General features: G+C 42.9%; 1 protein-coding gene across 2 annotated transcripts in view; it reads right to left on the reverse strand.

The window, feature by feature from the left end:
• The window catches only part of TTC39A (tetratricopeptide repeat domain 39A), a 46,209-nt gene extending 29,929 nt beyond the window's left edge, over positions 1–16,280 (reverse strand). The window contains exons 1-2 of one of the 2 annotated variants that reach the window (XM_083847022.1): positions 16,061–16,280; positions 5,435–5,539 (exon numbers count right to left, since the gene is read on the reverse strand). In XM_083847022.1, the coding sequence (XP_083703148.1) occupies positions 5,435–5,539; positions 16,061–16,086 (131 nt within the window). In that variant the 5' untranslated portion in view covers positions 16,087–16,280. Of the gene's footprint in view, positions 1–5,434; positions 5,540–15,836; positions 15,946–16,060 lie in introns of those variants that run through there. The other variant, XM_083847023.1, reaches the window with a different exon arrangement.
• Between the last annotated feature and the right edge of the window lie 5,011 nt (positions 16,281–21,291).

The raw sequence follows: 21,291 nt of genomic DNA on the forward strand, positions 1-21,291 counted from the left end.
TCAAAATATCTTCAGGCCTAGAGGTCCAATAAAGAAGACTTGGGAAACAGGCTGAAGAGAAAGCTCAGATGAATTCCTGCCACAGGAACTCTCTGTGGGCCTTGCTAATTCACCCATGACAAACTCCATGACTTAGACAAACACTGCTAAAGAGCTACATTTGTTATTTCCATTGTTTACACTTTTAGAATGGATCAGATAGTTCCCTATTGCAGGGAATATACACAAATACCTGCAATCGAACAGTACGCCTGTTCTCCATACGTGCACTTCAGGTGTTTGTTTTTCAAACTGAGCGACTTTGTTGTCTTTTTTTTTCCAAGCAGAAAGTGATGTGCCAGCAACATTCCCTTGAGGCCACGAGAGCTAACAGTAATCTGGGCTGATAGCCTGCTTGAGCAGGCAGATGGACAAGAAGACCTCCAGAGGTCCCTTCCCACCTTGGCCACTCTGTGATTGTGTGATCTTATTTTAAGGCGAAAAGCGAAACTCTGAAGACACCTCAGCTCTCCCACTTCCTCTCCCAGGAAGACATTTGCCTCCCCAGGTTTTGATACCTGGATTGTACTGAAAGATAATGTTATGGTAGCCTTAGACAACCCTGCATTGATCTGGACAGTGTCCCCAACAGTGATCTGGTAACTCACGGTGCTGGTCTGAATCCCTGCACTGATTCTATTGCCGGGTGGAGTGAAACACCCTAAAGTGTCCTCAGGAGTCCCTGATGTTTGGTTAATATTTTCCAGAGACAAAAAAAATAACCTTTTCTATATCTAAAGTAACCCCCACTCAATGACATTACGCAATAAAATCACCAAAGAGAAATCCCAGTGATTATATGATCCTGACTTGCCTCGTTATATGTATGTTTTGAGATCTAGGGATTAAAATAATACCTGGTACCAGCACTGACAGCATTACACAGACACCTGGTGCTTCCCTCGCCACCCTCCATAACGATGCCGAAGGGTTATTTTTTCCAACACACATGGCACAGAGCAAGCGGGCTGTACTGAAGAAATGTGCAGTGCACATCTTTAAGCCACAGAGCAGTCAGTGTTTTGTGACTGTCCTTAATTCCTCGTTGCCCACCATGTCCACAGGTAACAAGCTGCTCTAACCAACCTCTAAACCAATGTAGCAGAAAAGCCGTGTGGGGAAATCACCTACTGCTGTAAGTACTGTGAGCCCCTGGACTATACTGACAGCCATCTCGTTTCCAATGTGAAAAAAAGAACAAACTAATAATGGAGAAATTAGCTTAAAATCCAGCGGAGTCATGACAGCTCTGTCTTGGCCTCCTGGATCAAGATTCTTTCAGTAGACTGACAATGCAAAGCAGAAAAAAAAAACATATTATAATATGCCAACCTGATGAAGTGTTCCTGTTCACTTGATTAGTCATCAACCTCAGTGGGCGCAAAGAAACACAATTCATCTCACCTTTATTAAAATAAAACCCTTTCCAAGTTTCATATTCAAAGCACAACAAAGGCACTAAAATAGACCTCTTCCAAAACTTTAGAAATTTGCTTTCAAAATCAAAGCAGATAAACATTAAATCCACTGTACTGAAAGGAAAATTTACACTTTCAAATAGACAATGGTGAAGAGGGATTTTTCTCTCCAACAATTTGCTTCTGATGCAAAATCACTCCTTCTCTAATCAATGGTTTCATCTATCTTGCTTATAGTATTTTACAGGAGATTAAAGTAGGTTAATGTTTCTCATTAGGCAATTGGTATTTATCAGCATCAAAACTTAGTATTTTTTTCTGCAGCTGGGAGATAGACAGCAATGCAACCATTTGTAAACAAATGTAGCAGTTATCTATGCTATTTATACTAAATGAATAACTGAAACTGCCAGTTATGTTTCATTTTAAGACCTGCATTTTATATGGATGGATTCAGAATGAAATATAACAGCCTTTTTTTTCCTCAAGACGTTGTTGGAGGACATCATCTTTATCCAAACACTTTCTAGAGCTTCAAGCTACCTCCATGTGCTTCCCCCTTACTCTTGTACTGCTCAGTACGACAGTCACACACCTTCTTGGCTAGTTCTCAAGGAACGCCCCGACACCTCACTGAACAGCATCATATTTGCTTTTGCTCGACAGAACAAGAACATTTCACCACACAATGAAGGCAGACATTAAAAGGTCCCCATTCAAACCTTAATAACCTTTAAAAACTTTTAAAAACTCAGAATACAAAAAATAACATTGAATATTGTAATTTGGATTAAAAAAATTCCAGTGATGGTAAGTAAGTATTACAGAACTCCGCTATGCCAAGAGCAGTTGTACAAGTAGCCAGCAAAGCAGTACCAGAATGTCTTCGTACCCACCTGACATATTCATACATCAAAGGACTGAACTTACCTTTCAGACGCAGTCACTCTGGAATTAACTTTCTACCGGCATCTCCAGGGGCTTTGGGGAGACTATTTCCAGGATAAAGTCAACTGCCCAGAATGAATCATTCTCGTATTTATAATATTGCAAGCAGCAAGACAGATGTGTTGCAGCTTACCCAATGATCCAGATTGCTCTGCGTCATGAATTTATCTTTATTATTTACTATTCTCCCAAGCGATCTGACATCAGCGAACCATCAGGTGATTATGTCATGCTTTCCTTCAGGATGATTGTTAAAATATTAAACATTTGTTTCACAGAAGGGAAGGGGAAAATCTCACTGTAATCAACTCTTTCAGTGCTAATTATCTGCTTGCAATTACAAGAGAATGAAAACCTAGTCAGCTTTTAATTGATTTGCTGTATCTTGGGGTTGAGGAGGAACATGAGATTTGTCCCCACCCCAGTGACAAGTCAGTTTTAGCGTTACTCACTGTCACAGTTACCAGGGTGTATATTAAAAATAAACATTTTGTTTGGGAACTAAATTTAAGGAATTTCTTGGTGTTCTTAGTCTGAATATGAATATTCCATGTAAGAGATTAAACTAATTAAACCTACTGCACAAACCACAAGAGAACTGGAGCCCACTGTCAAGCAACGAGAGTTTTAATGATAAGAAAGAAAACTAACTCTAAAACTTACAAGGTAGCTGAGGAAACAAAATGTTATGTAACATGAAGCAAAAACACCAGATTAAAATTTTTATGAAACAAGTCCTCATCTTTATGGACCATATGTTTTTTTTAAACAGGAAAAAGGAGCTTTATCTCAACACAAGTCTAGACAATATCCTTAGATATTTCTTTTTAAGCTGCTAAGAGAGATCTTCCGATTTTAATTCTCATCCATTGCCAAAATCTGTTCTCAGCTACACATGGTACAAATCAGTTGGAAATACATTTATTGTGGAAGCCAAATGTGAGTAATTTAGTGAATCTGCAGTAATGTAATACAGAGCAGAGTATGTCCTACAACATAAGTGGCAAAGCTGCAAAATTTAGGATAAGATATTCTTTACAAGCGTGTAAAAACTGAAAAGTATTTCTTTAAACAAAGATAGTATGTTTATGGACTGTGAAAACCAATTTCAAATCTCAGCATGCTAAAAGGCAGCACTGAGGAACTGATGACTCCCAAAGAAAATACTCAGTATTACCACATGTGCCCACTCCACAGCTCTTGTCATTCCCTGAAGAGATGGAGTGTGTTCATAATGGATATCATCTGTGGGGAAATTTAGCATCCTGTTTCTGCATTACGCTTGCAAAGATCATAAGCCTGTATTTCCCGGCTGCCAAAGGACAACAGGAATAAGGCCTCCTCGTAACAGGCTAACATGAAAAACCTGTTTCAAAATGGTTTTGCAATATGCAACACGCTCAGGTACAAAAACAGAATGGCAGCTCATGAAATGTATTCTGCAGGGCCTGACAAAAGCTGAATGGAAACCATATGCAATACAAGAAAAATGGATTTATGGGGTAAAAGAACACCACAGAGACACTAGCTTTTGCAGTGTTTTGGGATCTCCAAGAGTATCTCCCTATTCTGTGCTAAGCACTGAGTAAGCATTTCCAGATGGGCACAGGGGCTTTACCATCAGAACGACAACAATTATTCTTGCCATTTCAATGATATCTTCTGATGATACGTAAACACAAAACAACACTGCTGTGAATAAAACCAGTGTTAGTAATATGCCTGAGCCTACCATTTATTATGGATGTCTTTCGCACTGTGTACTGAAATGGGTAAGCTACAGATTCCGGTACCAAAGACTGAGGCCGACAGCCCAGCAAAGCAAGGCAGATTTATCCCTGATGCATTTCTAACACACGCTCCTGCCAGAGCAGTCACAACTTGGGGAGGACTTGGGAAGAGAAGGAGATGCAGAACACTGACAGCTACACTCGTGTATAACACGAGTGAGGCGAGTCAAAGGTAATTGGGTGGAAAGGAAGCTGATGCAACCTGACCGACCTGCTGCTCCTGCTGAGGACATCTGAGGCCTCGTCCTGGTCTGTAGCAAATGTAAAGGGTCATAATGCTTACTGAAAAGCGTTTGCATGTGCTTTCTCTGAACTTCTGCATGTGAGCACCCAGAGCTCTATTACATGACCCATTAGATCACTGGTAACCCCCAAACACTTCTGAAGTCATGCAGTCAAGGATAAAGGAAAAGACAAACCGAACTGGCAAAAGAGAGGACCTGCATCACCTGTGAATTTTACTTGTTTGATAATCCAGTGACCTGGAAGAACACACAATGTCCTGCTAGCTCAAAAATACATGGTGCAAACTGAGGGAAAAAAATGCAAATTAACCACAGACTTCAAGAATCCAACAGCACAGGTAACTTCAGGCCAGGGTATGAAAAAAAATCACAGAAACTGACGAGACAATTTTTAGAAGTTATTTTTTGACCTCACTGCTTGCAGCTGGGCAACATGTAATTAGGAAGCAGAATGCACGACCACAACACTGAACTGTAAAATAAGCTGTGAGAAAGTTCCTGCAAGCAGTTAGGTATTTGAAGATAAATAAATAATCCGGTCACAAAGTAAACCTACAAAGTTAAATTCAGACCTACAGTAACATATCCCAAGCCTGTTGACACACTGTCAGTTGCTGATTTAGGCACAAAACTACAAACTCTGGCTGTATGTGAGAAAATATGGGAACGGGGGGGTTGACAGAAGTCAGACTTAATTCTTTCCGGAGTTTAGAATCTCACATACTGTGCTACAGCTAAATGGTTACTTCTCTAGACAGCAATTCAGTACTTTTTGTAGTTACCTTTGATCAATCACGTTACTTACTCAACCACGTGTAAAGCATTTATTCTGTCTTGCCAAAAACTTAATATATTATTTACCATCCCCTTTCTGAACCAAAACCATACAGCCTTATCAATTATTGATAGAGAACTAGCCGTCTAGGCAATTCTTGTGAGATGGTGAAGCAAAGAAAAATAAAAAAAGGAAAACTGGTATAAGTAACCAACTTACTTTGCTTGTAATGAAGCCAAAGCATCTGAGAACTTGTTGCTAAGAAATAAATCCAGAGCTGCCATGCACTCATGCAATGCCGTGTTGAGGTCTGATGTTGGTGACCTGCCAGAAGAAGAGAGAATAAACTCAGCACATCTGTTCTCCTTCTACCAGCGCATTACTTCTATATCTCAACTTCCCATCCTCAGTGCTAGCCTTCCCATTGCCTTCCTAATTCTTGCAATTTTATGAGCTCATTTCGCATGAACACAGAAGCACTGGGTGACAACACACGCTTTGACTGGGTGTAAGGCTCACAGAGACGAGAGGTTAGTTACTTTGACTGACGCTTTCTTAAGGATGAGATGTTTCCAAACTGCATCAAATTATTATATTGCCTGCTGCTGGAACAGCTGCTTTAGTTCAGCTCACGTTCAGCTTGGTTCCTGCCCCATAGACTGCTACAGACTCACAGGTTGGCTAAAATTTCACATTGTGCATGCTCCCGGGAACGTCACTGTCCTTACAAAGTGATGCTGCACTCAAACAAAAAACTGCTGCTGCATCTAAGAATTCGGAAGATTATCTTTGTGGCTTAGTCTGACCGTACTTTTCTCCTTCACAGCATTCAGATGTCAGCCTGACCTTTCACGGGGGTTCTCAGCTGATCTTTGGGTTACTGGCAATGGGATAAGACAGGCCAGCTGAAAAAAATTGGCCCAACTTCCTCACCATCAGAACTGCTGGACAAAAAACCACAGAAAAAAACAAATTAGACCTTGCACTAACAAAGTTAAAGTAACCTGGTCAGTGTCAGGACAGCTGAAACATCTGCATCTAATGATCAAAGAGCTATATTGCATTAATATGTCATACCCAAGTCTGTACACAAAATTACCCCAACAAAATTAAAAAAAAAAAAATCCTCATTGGGTTTCTGACTCCACCAGCTCTGATTGGAACTGTCTTGTGACCTGAAAACTACGTTACTTTATTGAAAAATGGCAAAACAGACAGCCTGCTGAAAGGAACACCAGAAAGCAAAATCCTGGTATCCTCTTAAGGAAAAAAAGATAGGGGAGCACAGAACAAACAGATAGCATCAGTAATAACCGCTTCAGCTGCGTTTCAGTTTTGACTTTATGAATAACGACTGCAAAGAAGAAAGGGCAAAATTATACACAGGAAAATCAGGATTATAAATTTGAGCGGAACATCACACGACGCCGTTCACAGTGGCTGCTGTCTTCACACTTGAGATATGCTGCAAATCGACCTGCACCCAGGAGACTCCCCAAGTGCTTTGCAAACATTGATTAACCAAGTCTTGGCATCCGCCTCGCGCAAAATGCAATATCACGTCTGCCCATCTTCTGGAAGCTATTCTGAGCCTCGCTTACCGTAATAACTAAAACTTTGCCAATTATTGCTTGCGTGTATTGCAGTTTTTGCATGCCTTTTTAAACCTGTGGCCCTGAAACAAACAGCGTATTTAGAAGTGCATAACATGTAATTTCTTCTGCTTTAAAATATTTAGACTAGCAATATTTTTATCTGTTTTTGTTTTGATGTGTTTGCCTCCAGCAGGGAATTACAAATCAAACCCCACTCAATACAAACAAACCTTTTCACGGTACTCCTTTTAAAACAGAAAGATGATTAAAACAAAAACCAAAAAACCACAACACGCTGTGGAAGCTCAAAGCACAAACAAGATGCACTGATTACTTGGCATCTTTGCAGTATAAGAATTATTAGCACAGTGCCACCCCCAGCAGCATCAAAACCCAAGTTGTGCACCTCCCCGGTGCTCCAGGGAAAGCAGACATTTGATGTAGCTCCCAGGTAAAGGGCTCCCGACCTGGACTAGGGCACACACCTCCCATCAGTGCTACAACTGATCGCTTATAGCTGTAAAGAGGGAAAAAAAGACAGACTTCCAACTCGAAAACGCCGAGCCTTTTAGCAAAGTGATTAGTCATGCTTCAGCGAGCGGGCTGCGGATCCTCTCCTGCTTTCCACTGTAAGACCAGAACCACCCCTACCCCAGAGGGGAAGCCGGGAGCCCGGCCACCTACCTTTCCATCAGCCCTCCGGTGTGCTCTGACATCCTCACCCGCACTGCGCCCGCGGGGCAGCCGGGCAGCAGCACCCAGCAGCGGCAGGCACCGGGCGCTGCTCCGCGCACGCAGGGCAGGGCAGGGCGCCGAGCATCTCGCTGCTCCCCGCGCGGAAGCCACCCTGCCCCACGCGAGGGGCAGGCACCGCCGGGCACCGCTGCTCTGGAAGGTGCTGGTAGCTGCCAGCCTTAGCTGTGGTCTGCAGAGCTGTCTGAAACGAGCGGCTGCAGCGGCTGTCTGTCACTCAACGCGAGCGAGGCAGAAGTCGAGCATCCCTGTAATCAGGGATCCAAATCAATGACAATTACTGCACGCAGCAGAGGACCATGCCGGAAGCCTGTGAGCCAGGAGGGAGAGTCAAATGAGGCCGGGCGAAACGCAGGAGAACTGAGGCATGGATTGCTGCGAACGCAAGGAGCAGACAGGTGAGAGAGACAAGAAAGTGCTTCTTCCCGGCAAGGAGTCTCCACAAAATGGGCTTGAGTCCACAGCCAAACTGCGGGCTGCTGGGGGCTCCCAGAGCTTTGGGAGGCACGGAGGTTTTCATGGAATCACAGAGTGGTTTGGGTTGGAAGGGACCTTAAAGATCACCTAGTTCCAACCCCTGGCCATGGGCAGGGATGCCTCCCAGCAGCCCAGGTTGCCCAAAGCCCCATCCAGCCTGGCCTTGAACACCTCCAAGGGATGGGGCATCCACGGCTTCTCTGGGCAGCCTGTGCCAGGGCCTCACCACCCTCTGAGTAAAGAATTTCCTCCTTGTAGCTAATCTAAACCTACCCTTTCTTAGTTTAAAGCCATTCCTCCTTGTCCTAACACTACACCCCCTGACAGAGTCCCTCCCCAGCTTTCCTGCAGCCCCCTTTAGGTACTGGCAGGCCACTGTGACATCTCCCGAGAGCCTGCTCCCTCAGCCTGTGTTCATAGCAGAGGTGCTCCAGCCCCTCGATCACCCTTACGGCCTCCTCTGGACTTGCTCTAATACGTCCATGTCCTTCTGGTGCTGGGGGCCCAGAGCTGAACGCAGGCTCCACGTGGGGTCTCACAAGAGCACAGCAGAGGGGCACAATCCCCTCCCTCACCCTGCTGCCCACGCTGCTTTTAATGCAATACATTTTTTTACACAGTCTTTGTAAAATTCTCTCTTTAGAGTCATGCAAAATGGGTTGGCATAAACAATTGAATCGGTGGAGTGAGCTCATCTGGCTGATTTTGTCCAAAATAAAGCAGTGTATGCTCCCCAACTGCTTTGCTGGCACATCGGCAGCGCTGGTCCTGGACCCAAGGGCAGCAGCTGCAATCGGCAGCAGCGCCGAGCTCGCTCACCAAGACAGCTGGACTGGACAAGTTGTTCAGTTATGATCTAATTTATCTAAGTTAGTTTCTCCAAGAGCATATAATCTAATGTTAAAAATTATATGTCCTCCCTCCTGTACACGGTCCTATTTGTTAGATTACACGCAGCAATACTGAAGATGTCAGCTGCTGAAGGAAGACCCAAAAAACGATAAACAAGCAGATGATAGTTTCAGGAAGGTACTCTGAGACATTAACACACCTGATTAAATCTCTTGCTGTTTTATGACATCCTGTACAGGAAAAGCCTGTGCTGCATTTGGTATAAAAATTATCCTAATAGAGCCACAGGCTGCCCCTTTAATGGCTCCTTACAAGTCTGTAACAGCAGCACATACCTGGGCTACAGCCGGAGATAAAAGACATCGCTGCTTTTTTCCCCACTTGGGAATAACTACTAATTACCACTCACAATTAACCAAGGTGCTTCTACGCCATGATCCTGAGCTACTCTACGAGGACTGTTCATCATTTTCACTAGCTGTTGATCCACTATCTAGCTGATGTTGTATGGCCAAAATTATCCTTTAGAGCTTTGTATGGTGAGGGCTCTGCCTGTCCCTGCCAAGCTCTTCAGGACTTGAGCTGGCTGGTTTTCCTCTGAGCATCACTTGTCTGGTAACAATTACAGACCTTCAGCGTGCAACTCTTCCGCCACACATATCCATGTTTTCTTTAAACTAAAGGAAACAAACCGAAGAAATTAAGATCAGGAACATCTCCACGTTTAGGCTCTTTTCTCCTTGGTTTTAAAAGCTTCTTTCCATTTCCTGATTTTTTGGCTGCAGGTCTTGTAAGGACAATCATATGGTTCTCATTGTGGCCTGACTATTTGTGAAATCATCGTTCTCTGCCCTAGGGACCACAGCTGGGGTGCTTCACGAATCACAATTCCAGTATATCCCGTGGCTTAATGTAAGACCTGGTCCCACTGCACTGCATCCCCACCGCCTCTACTCAGAAGCACAATTACTCAGGACATCTTAGGCAACGCTCTTTTTGCTTAAACATCAAATCCTTCTGACACTAACAGCAACACTGAATGAAATATATAAGCAAACTAAGCAAAATTAAATCCCTGAATCTTAATGAAAAGTAAAGCGTTCTCCAAAGTACAAGAACCAGGATGTTTTGCATAGACAAAACAAGAGAGGGGGAGATTATTTGGAGGATGGGGGTTATGGTGTTTCCGCACAGGTTTTATTTTACTGTGTGTGATGTTCACTCATTTCTTACCGTAGGTTTTCAGCACATATGCTGATATGACTTGTCGTTGGCTTTATGGATTTCTTTAATAAAAAGAATCTTGAAACTCGTGTTCTACAAAACGCTGAACTACTGACCGATCTGAACTCAGTATTTATCCGACCTTTGGAATTAAAAAAAAAAAAGTTAAGTCTGAGGTTTGTGCCTACAAACCTTTATAATAATGCTTTTGATAATAATTCAAGAGCTCCTTCAATATTGCGAAACGCCGAAAGCAAGTTAAATCAATCATACCCAAAAACACAGGCACATTTCTCTGCCAAATCTACATTATCTGTGCACGTCAGTTTAGGTTATGTGCATGGATGCCTTAATTTGGAGGAGGAGAATAAGAAATAGAGTAGAGCACAACTGAACTGCCTGGTCCTTGATGGAAACCACCCCAGAGAGGACCAAGTGCCGGTGACTCGGTAGCCACCTCTTCTCCCCACGACCAGGAGACTCTGACCCAGGGAGCAGTGGAAGCGCCCCCTCTTTTCACAAACAAATGAAGTCACTAACACAAAAAACAAGTGAGAGGCAAGATCAGACAAAAGCATACGAGGGAAAGATTATCTTCCAGTTCCAAAGGAACGTCAGAGCAAAACCTCTGTAATCATACTGGGGACCTTCTGTCGCAGGGCTTGCGCAGCATTAGCACAATTGTGCTCAGTAACTGAGCACCGCCTTAATCTCAGCCGGAAACATCAGCAGGGCGACTCCAGCAAACACCAGCCTGGGTTCTGCCTTGACTGCTGCGGTAACTCTGCCGGTGCAGCACAGCTGCCTTCTGGTGCTGCTCTTCCACCAAAGTATTTCTGCAGCCAGCAGGGACTGCTCGGCACACGGCCTTGCTGCGCCGAAGGCAAGGAGCACGTCGCCGTTCATCTGAAGGGCTACAGATTCAGCTCACAAGTTTGTTCAAGCAACTGTGATGTATGTGCTCGGATCTGATTTAAGACACCTCCAACACAAGAACACAGCTTGGCTTACTGACACGCCGGGTACCCTTCCACTGCACGTCTTCAGAAACACCACCGCTGACTGTAGGATTACTGCCACGACACCACTTCCCATTGCTGGCGTGCTGGATAACCATAAAGAAGCTAGGAGGTAACAGAGGACACTTGGGGTCACTTTCTCTTGCCTGTCCGCGTTTGCCTCGTCTTTTCTAAATGGATGACTTCTTCAAGCAGCACTGTGTGACAAATGTTTTGATCCCGAGACTGAAAAAGCCTCTCCATGCAAAGAAAACAAAAAGCACATCACTCAGGAAGAATCCTTTTTCTGTTTTGCAAACAGCTCCAAAACCACACGAGACCAGAAACAATCTGCTCCATTACCATGAAAAGAAGAACCAGTATGCAGGTCTGGTTAATAATTTGTTAGCATTCAGTTTTCAGACAATGCACAAACTTTTTCATAATTTGAAAGCAAATAAGTTTATGCAAGAAAATTAATTCTACCATACCCCTTCCTGATCTGTGTGCCAAGCGAGAAATACCTCAGCGTTCATCTTTGTGCTCCTGAACACATTTCTGGCCTGTGACTAACACTCCTGGGTGCTGCAGAAATGTCACTGCTTCTACCAACAGCACAGCGATTGGAAAGGTTTGAATACTCATGTTCTCCAAATATTTTGTATGGAAACACAAACACAATGCAATTCTGCAATTCGAGAGACCTTAGTCAGTACTCCAAGCTGCGCACGGACCATGACACAGTTCTTTTCCGAGGCTAACTCAGCTCTGAAAGCGCCAGGCTGCTGGTGCCTCAGCAACATTGGAAGCCTTCTGTTAAAAATACACTCGTGCTTTTGGCTCCCACGTTTCAGAAAAAGCTCACGGAACAATGGGATGTGGCAAAGCAGTCCCGGGAGAGGAACAAAGTCCAGCAGATCGGCAGACTTCTGTTGTGCCCTCGGTCCCACCACTGTTTAACTTGCACCGAGCAGGATCTAGGTTGCATTACGTTGACAGTTCTCATCCTGTATTTGAACAGGCAAACAATGCAGTAAATTCATTTAGATAGATTTGTTCAGACAAATGAAAAGGATTGGTGTCACTTTTGCGGCTCCCCTTCCGTGAGCAGGAGTGTTTTACTGCCACAGCTGCTTACGGAGGGCTAAAGGCAGCGCTGGGGGAGATGAGTCCCAGTTAGTCGAACTGCCTGCACCAAACACAACGAGAAAAAATTAAGATCATCAACCCAGCCTCCTAAAGCTGCACTAACCAGTTGGAATGCACAAAGAAAAATCGGCTCACACAGGGTCAACATTAAAAGAAAACAAATACATGCAGCATTACAGGAATTTACTGCAACTAAGAGTAAATTTTCACCTGTAAATCAGTCTGTGTTAATGCTTAACAACTTTTACCAGCTCCTTTTTATCAATTCAAATACTCTACAATTGTTGACACTTTGAAGCACAAATGCAATTCACATTATGGCTTTTTTTTTTCCAAGTGTTTTAAGGTATTTCGACAACCTTATAATACCCATTTACTTATTTCCCCAAATCCTCTAATGTCTCAGTTTTACTGGCTGTGGTCACCCTACACCTCTGATGTACTTATTCTGAATTTTTAAAGGCCCAATCCTGTTCATATCAAAACTGATGAGAATTCAACAAGAGCTGCACTAGACCCCTGTCTTGCAATAGTGTTGAACACATCCAGGTACACACCGCACACACACACACGAAAAAGCTTTTGTAAAATGCAAGTTCACATCTGCCACGTACATCATAAGAAGCCAGGAAATATCCATTAATTTCGGTTTTTGCAGTGCAAGATCAGGCTAGATGTTACTGGTTACAGGTCTGTGATGTTACTGACATAAGATCCAGCAGGAAGTGAGGGAGCGATATTGGAGAATATTCACTTTTGGTTGAATTCTCCACTGCCTAACAATAACCAACTGAATAAAGAGTGATTGGTGGGTCCCAAAATAGTTACCCATACATCCTATTTTAGCATTTTGCAAAGTCTGGTTTGTACTTTTTCATGTTGGCTTACGCTCCAGCTCTTTCAGACTTCAATGAGATGAAATATATGGAAGGGATAAAATACACATTTTGGCCCAAAACGCATTCTTCCGGCAGTATTTATTCTGAGCTGCAATGTTTTGTTTGTTTTGTGTTAAAAATATGCAAATCTTTTTCAAAATGAACTACCCAGTCATGTTTTATTGCAACTTAAAAAAAGAAACCATGTTTTTGTTCCAATTCCATTGCTGAACTGCTTTATGCTCTCATCAAAATTATGTATAGGAATGACACAAAAAAAAATTCGGACAAATAGGGGATTTTTGCTTAGCCTTTCATCATTGCTTTACATGAAATTTCAGGGCATATTTCCCTGAAAGCTTCCAATAAACTGACTTTGTGTTTGAGAAGTTATCTGCAAAGCATACTTCATGGTACCTTGGCCAATAACAATGCCACATTCTCTCCAATTAAATAAAAATTCAAGCACAGTACTTCAATACAACCCTTTTATAATTCTCTTGAACCTGAGAATTGAATCAATACCCAAGAACAGAAAAAAAAAGCACTAGTAGCAAGTTTTCTTGGCACTCAGTGCTTCTAAAGCCATTTTGAACATTATTCTTAGGCACAACTGCCTCAAGAGGCAGACAGTTATTATTCTCCCCATTTCACAGAGTGCAGAAACAACTGAGAAAGTTACACGAGGATTGAAAAAATAAAAAGCAGGGATGACTTGGGACTCGGAATCAGAGCAGTCTGGGAACTTTCTGGCATTTTTTCCATTTCTGACAGGAAACAGACACTGGTCAAAATAATAAAAAAAAATTGACACAGATGTAGTGAGAAGATTTCACCAATTCAGGAAAACAATTTTATTCAGAGCCAAAGAGAAAGAAAGTAAAAAGCATGTGCAAGGTCTGTAGCGTGTTCTGATTTAAATTCAAGATTTAAGCCATTAAGCCAGGTATATCTGAATGGCCACCCTGATATTCAGATTATCTTTTCACTATTTCTTGTCCACAAAAGACAACCGAAATTTTGCTTATTATCAAAGTGAAGACAAAAGCTGAAAATTTGCCAAATGGGAGGTCATTTTCCATCACCTCAAAAAAAAAAAAAAAGGCATTTTGTTTTAAGTTCCAAGCAGTCCACTAGACCATCACGTCCTCCAAACATGACCTAATAATTTCACTCTGTTCCCAAAACATGTCCAAAACCTAAGAAACCACAAGCTCAGCCCTACAAAAGTATTTTCTAGGATCTTCAGAGTGGTTTTAAAGGAGCAGTTTTGAGTAAAATGGGAAGTATAATATGAAAATAGCAATATGTTTTTCCAATAATTAGCAAATGCCTGAAACGTAATACAACTTGTTTTCAGCACTTTGTAGTACAGTAACTGAAACATCTGAAGTACTCGACATCCCAGTGCAATTCCAGGCTGGAACACGACAGCTGATTCCAGTAGATGGAGCTACAGAAAGGAGATGAGGACCCAGCACCAAGTTCTCCACAGCTTCACCAGCACAGACTGACTTTTGGGACAACCTGCCCAAACCAACACCACTCAACAAGCTGCTGCTGCTTCTGAGCACTTTTGCAAACATCCTTCTGCACGTTCAAAACATCCTGAAGTGCCATGAAGACAGGGTCGCAATCTCTCGGTCTGCTCCTGCTATTATCAGTACAAGCACAAGATCTGGAAGCACAGCAGTCTTTCAACAATGTCATTTAATATCATCGCTGCAACCATATGTATGACCTAGCTTTCCTCACAGAGAATAAAAAATAAATAAATATTGGTCCTTTAAAGAGTTGTTGAGATAGAACGTGACACCAATGCTGTAGAAAGCTTTTTATACATACACGTACAATTTTGGGTCAACAGCAGGTCCAAGACGGCCTGTGGCTTTTAATCCTACAGGAGTTTGCTGCTCTAAGGGCCAGCAGACCAGCTACTGCCACTCTCAGCAGTAATTCTGACTAACGTTAATACGGACGCCAACAAAAAACGAGCGCAACTGTATAGCTTATATAATCTAAAATGCAGGAAATGTTTTCTGCCACGGTTTCTGCAGACCAATTAAAGTCTCAGACCGATGCTGTTTGCAACATTAAAACACGAGGAAAGCACCCAGGAAGAGACAGAGCACAAGACCTCTTCGACACTTCTCCAAGAGCCACAAATGGACCCTCTACTGCCCTTCTGAGCAGAGAAAGGCTCTCCAAGAACCGCAGCCCTTCAAGTTTTACCCCACGCAGACCATAAAGCAGATCGCTTCAGAAGTCATGTCAAACAGGGAAGCCATGAACAGGCCTTAATGCACCTGCCTGTAAAATTCAACGTGTCGTCACCATCAAGGAAGAACGTTATTTGCACACTGATTCAGCCCGTGTAGGAACAACTCCCTCAAAGGCACACAATGGAAGTTTATGTGTTTTAGGGGCAGCGGGAGTGCACACGTGGAAGGGCCGAGGGAAGGGATCCACCTGCGGCTGGCTCCTGCAGGTTGGTGGCAGGGGGCTCTGTGGTGGCTCGGGGTGACTCGGTCCTCCGGGCTCTCCCACAGACTTCAGAGGCCGAAATCGCCCCGCTCTTGAGTAAGACGGCGAAGACAAAGTTAAATTTGCATGCAGCTACTGCAGGACTGCAAGCGCAGGTATGTAATTTGCTTAGACCTCCTACGCAGAAAAAAAAAAAAAAAAAAGTACCTACAAGAGCAAGCCGCCTTCTGCCCCTTCGGTGGTCCCCTTCGAAGGGGGGCAGCAGCAGGGAGAACTTCATTCCCCAACCATGCCACAGCCCGTCCCGGCCGCCCCTTATCCCCCCCCCTAAGCCGGCACGGGGCCGTCCCGAGCCCGCAGCGCCGCCCCCGGCCGCCCCCCGGCCCCCTCAGCGCCGCGGTGAAGGCGGCTCCCGCGCCCGCCTCAGCCCCGCACCTGCCGCCCGCCGCGCGGGGCTCCATGGAGGCGGCGGCGGCCCCGGCTGCAGCCGCTATGGTAAGAGAGGGAGGCCGGAGCCGAGGGCGGCCGCTGCTGGTGCTGCTGCTCCCCGGCGCGGGCGGCCGCCGCAGGCAGCTGGCATGGTGTGGAGCGGCGGCGGGCGGGAGGCTCGGCGCATGTTCGGGCAGGGCCGGGCCGGGCCGGGCCCCGTCGCGGGGCCGCCCCCGCAGGTGAGCGGCTGAGGCAGCGCCCGCCCCGGGGAGGCGCCGTCCTCCCGCTGAGGGGCTGGGGGAGCCGAGGGAGGTCTCGGGAGGGTGCAGGAGTGAATGCGGGGCAGGGGGAGCTCTGAGTGCTGGGAAGGGGGAAGGTGGGCAGGTGAGCGAACGTGGCACCGGCCCCTTCCCCCCAAGGGCACGTTACCAGCTTTTCAATTCAGCTCTAAGTTATGAAGCATTTCCAAGCACAAACTGCTAAGAAATCATGCACTATTACTTAATACACTCTTGGCTAATTAAAAGAGTGGTTTTAAGTTTGTTCTTGCATTATTGATTCCATGGTGGAAGTGGAGTCATTAATTCCTGTTGTGAAGAAACGGGAGCAAAATATAATCCGTATTTCCCAGAGTTTTGAATCAACCAACACCGTGTTAGCGTGCACCCCTGGGAGCTCTCGTAAAGGTGTAGCCCTCCTGCCCCCAACACAAGGTGAGCAGGTTGTACAAAATGAGTAACACCCAGCAGTGCATACAGCTCAAATTTATCAGTTAATGAACAAGTTAAGAGTAATTTCAAGAACAAAGTGAAAAGAAAAAAAAAAAAGACAACAAACTACAGCCCAGTATGGAATACTGACACAACTGTTACCATTAATTGCATATAGTATAATCAGCAATCACAGGGGTAACAGTCTGTGGAAGGAAATGAACAGGGGAAAGAAGGGAAAGGTGCACGCAGAAGAGGGAGTGGCAGGACAAACAGAAAGGACGTGGTTGACATAGTGAAACAATGGGCACATTAATAAGAACAGGGGGTGTATAAGGTTAAAAGGAAAAAGAGTTTGTTAGCTGAACACTGACAATGTGGTTCATGATGTGTGAAACACGAGGTAGGTGGCACCCCTGCCTCAAGCTCCATTGCACAGGGTACAGATTTTTGAGAGAAGAAAATTGAAGAGAATGCATTTGATCAATTTGAACATGATTCTTTAGTCTGAAGACAGGAGGGAAAAAAATAGACTTAGCTAAATCAATCACTTTAAACAAATGAGGGATGTTATAAGGAGTGGTGGTAAACACCTTCACAGCTATTTGGCACAGATGCATAAAACACATTTTTCAGCATAGGATACTTGTAACACACAAAGTTTTTGGAATTGTGAAAATAGTACATTGCAGCTCACAGCTTTCCTATAGATGACAATTCCCTAGCAGTTGTGCACTGTGTAGATACAGCCCATTTTCAATAGCTAGTTGCGTTTAACTAAAAACTTTTTTTTTTTAATCAATAGTCACCCCAGCATGTAATTACATTTTTCCCCCAACTTTTAGGAATTCATTGTTGTAGGGACAAAGTTAAAAAAGCTAAAACAGTAAAACAAGGTTGCATCAATAAATTAACTGCAGTTCAAATGAGTTATTTTCCTGAGTGTATTGTTGTATGTTCACGAACAGACCAGTTATGCTTTTATTATCTGACACGAATATATTTTCACAAAAATGAAGAGCGTATTAAAGAAAAATACAGATTTTTCATCTCCAACTCTAATATTCAGCACATATTTTACATACAATTTTCAGGCCTCTAACAAGTTATTTTTTCAGTAAATAAATACTAAATGTGGGCCTAAAAATGGGATTTCATACTGCAAATTTCTCAGAACAGTTTAGAACTCAGAGACGTGAATCTATCGTTCAGAAGAGCATTTAAGAACAAGGAGGTGTTGATAGAGCTTCGGGTAGTTTTTCTTAACACTTACAAGATGGATTTTACCTAAAGATCCTTTGAACTTTTCAAAATTAGTTTATGAGTTACGTAAACCAGGTGTGGTCACATCTCAAGTGTGACTGCAGTCTGTGGAAAGTGACCCTAAAGACCTCTTGGCTTTAAGTAGTACATTTTTAATGACAAAGTTGCATATAAGAAGTTTTACGCTACAGTCTCAAAGGAATAAATACTGAGTCTGTCCACACAGGAAAATCAGTCTGAATAAGTGGATCAGAATTAATTCCTTTATTGACTTGGGCACTGTCAGATACAAAAGTGAGAAAGCTGACAGTATGTAAATGGCCTTACAAGGATCTCTGGCTGGCCAATGGCAGCTGGGACAGACCTCTGAAGTGAAGGTAAGAATTTCAACATGAATTATCAGCGACCTAAATCCTCAAGCAAGAATATCTTGCTCAGAGAAGCATTTCTGCCGAATTCTTAATCTAATTCCACTTGTTTGTATAGTCCTGGAGTGCAACTGGCTGATATACTAACAGAGAAAATAAATGCCATCTCTCTTAACTGTAGAATACGCAGAAATAAAATAGGTTTATATTGTTTCTGCTCTGCACAAGAATGTCTTTCTTAATTCCAGCAGTTACATAATACACTATCAGACCCTTTGTCAATTAGAAAACAGGAAGGAGATTAAAATTAAAAAGTGGTTTGTCCAAAACCGTTCAATAATTCAGTGAGATAAGTAGAAACAACATCCTGACCTCTTAAATACACATCCAAACAATGCAGCATTTTCCCTATCAGCTCCTTGATCACCTTCTTTAAAAACTAATGCTTTTCATTTTCCATGTCAGGTCCTGCCAGTTCAATGTGTCTCATTTTTGCACAAGAGGATTTCTGTTCTGAGCAAGAAATGGCAATGCAGCTGTTATTGATGGCCTATCGCTTGACAAATTCCTGACAGGAATGAGTAACAGGGAAGATGGGAAGTTCCCATCTTTCTGGGATATAACAGATACAAGCCAAAATTCTTTGTGAGGCTTCTCACAAAAATTCAGAATTAGCAATTCTCATGCTTAACTATTAATATATAAACACAAAAGTAGTGGTTTTTTTTTCTTCGTCTGTCTCCCTGATTTTTCTGCACATATAATTCCTTACATTGTGCTGTCCTCTCTCCCTGCTTGAGTTTCCATTCGTACAGGGCAGTGAATGCAGACAGCGGCTGTCCTCTAACTGCAAAGCTCCCTGGAAACAGGAGCTCTCTACCTCTCTTGATAGCTTAAGAGTTAGACTAGATCAAATGCCAGACATATCCCCAGGGCAGAAAGATGTGAAGACTTTGTTTGCACAAACATTAGGTGTTACAGCTTGGAAAACCTGTATCTGCCCAGCTGGAAATTGCGCCCTCAGCCTCTGCTTCAAAAGATTTGTTTTGCCCTCCCCTCACTGCCCTTTTAATTTTAACACTTACATCATGCTGCCAACAAGGAAGACAACATGCAAGTTATCCAGCACAGAGTTCAACAGGTCAGTAACACCCATATAGGTAAAGTTCCACTCTACTTACCAAAGAAGTCTATTTCAGACTTGCGGAAGATTACTGTCTACTTTGTGTACTAACTGTTGACAATTTGCTTTGACTTTTTCCTGTGTTTTTACAATTGCACAAGGTAAATCCTCTCCCATTTTACAGTAATGAATGGATACATTGGAATGCCAGCCATTACCCTAACAATGGAATTCAAGAGTATTTATTGACATGTTATGGAATTCCAAAAAGACATGTCTTGAATTGCCAATGTTTTGAACACATAAGTTACTTTTCTCATTTTATCCTTTTGTATATTAGCCCTGTTCCCTCTATATCATCATCTAATCATCTAAAAATACCACTCTATCGGTATAGCAAAACATGAGGTAGCCCATGCCATGCATTTGAAGATTCAGGCTAAAGCTTGACTAAAGCATTCCAATACTGAAGTTGTAGTTTTGCTAAAAATTCAAATTCTGAAACTGAATTTTAAATTTCAGTAGCTAAATGAAACTGTTGAGAATCTAGTGGGGAAACAACAGTAGGCAACATCGTTCTGCAAGCTGATGTTATTTATGCAAAGAAGTGACATACAGCTGGAGTGTCAGGTGGCAAAGGATGGCATGGAAGTCCACAAACCAAAAAAAACGTTATGCCCAATACTGAGATCTAACAACACATTTTAAGTATTAAGCAGAAGGGTTAGCATTCTTTGTCACAACAGATTTCCTGGCTTAAAGTCCTCGGTGCTGAAGCATACAGCTTTCTAGACAACTCAAGTCAACTCAGTATGTCAGGTCCTTTATTTAGCACTTTTATCACCACTTTATTCCATGTCAATACTTGGCAGTGATATAACAGATCTTTAACATTAATCACCAGCACATGCCACTGATACAATTTCTAATTAAAAGTTACCTTGCATTGGAAATGGCCAATTTGTCTGCTAGACGTTAGATAATCTCTTACATAAAGAGTGCAACGGTCTGCTGTGAATTCAATGAACTTTTACGTGACATAACCTCATAATACAGTAAATTAGACAAAGATGGTGAGGATATCAAGTTATTCAAGATGAATAGCAATTGTTTTCAGTTTCATGATAGAATCAAATGGACAGGGACTTGGAAAAAAAAGGACATTCTGCAGAGGGTGTCAAATGGCCTCAAGAATATGTATTAACCTGATTAAATTAATGAAGGTATTATATCACCTAATCCAACTGATACACCATTAAAAGACAACAAGAAAAAAAGATTTGGGTCCACTTAGATGAGTAATATTTAAATCTATCATTGCTGTAGCAAAAAAAAATAAATAAATCAAAGAATCAAAGACAGATGTAAAACAGTTGCTGGAACTCCAGAACCTCTGACCAAGCAGTCTATGTCCAGACCTTGACATGAAGGAGGCATTATGCTGACAGACATATTGAAAAGGATACACGCTGGGTCAAACTAAAGATCTGCCAAACCATACGAATCTGCTTTATGTTGCCAGCAGCCAGTAGGAGATGCATACATATCATCACAAATGAATCCTAGACACGTAAACATTTGGGCACTGCAAGCTTTGTGCAGGCAAAAATCCTTGGGCAAAAGTAGCCTGAATTTTTCTTCGAAGCTGCCTCAACTCCTAACGAAGCAAGTGACAGATGGGATTAATGTGCACTTCAGCTAACCACCAGATTCAAGCAATTTGATTCTCTGAAAATTAACCACCTCCCATCAGACTACAAACAGAACACCTTG

Source organism: Anser anser (assembly GCF_964211835.1).
Source record: "Anser anser genome assembly, chromosome: 8".
NCBI lineage: Eukaryota > Metazoa > Chordata > Aves > Anseriformes > Anatidae > Anser > Anser anser.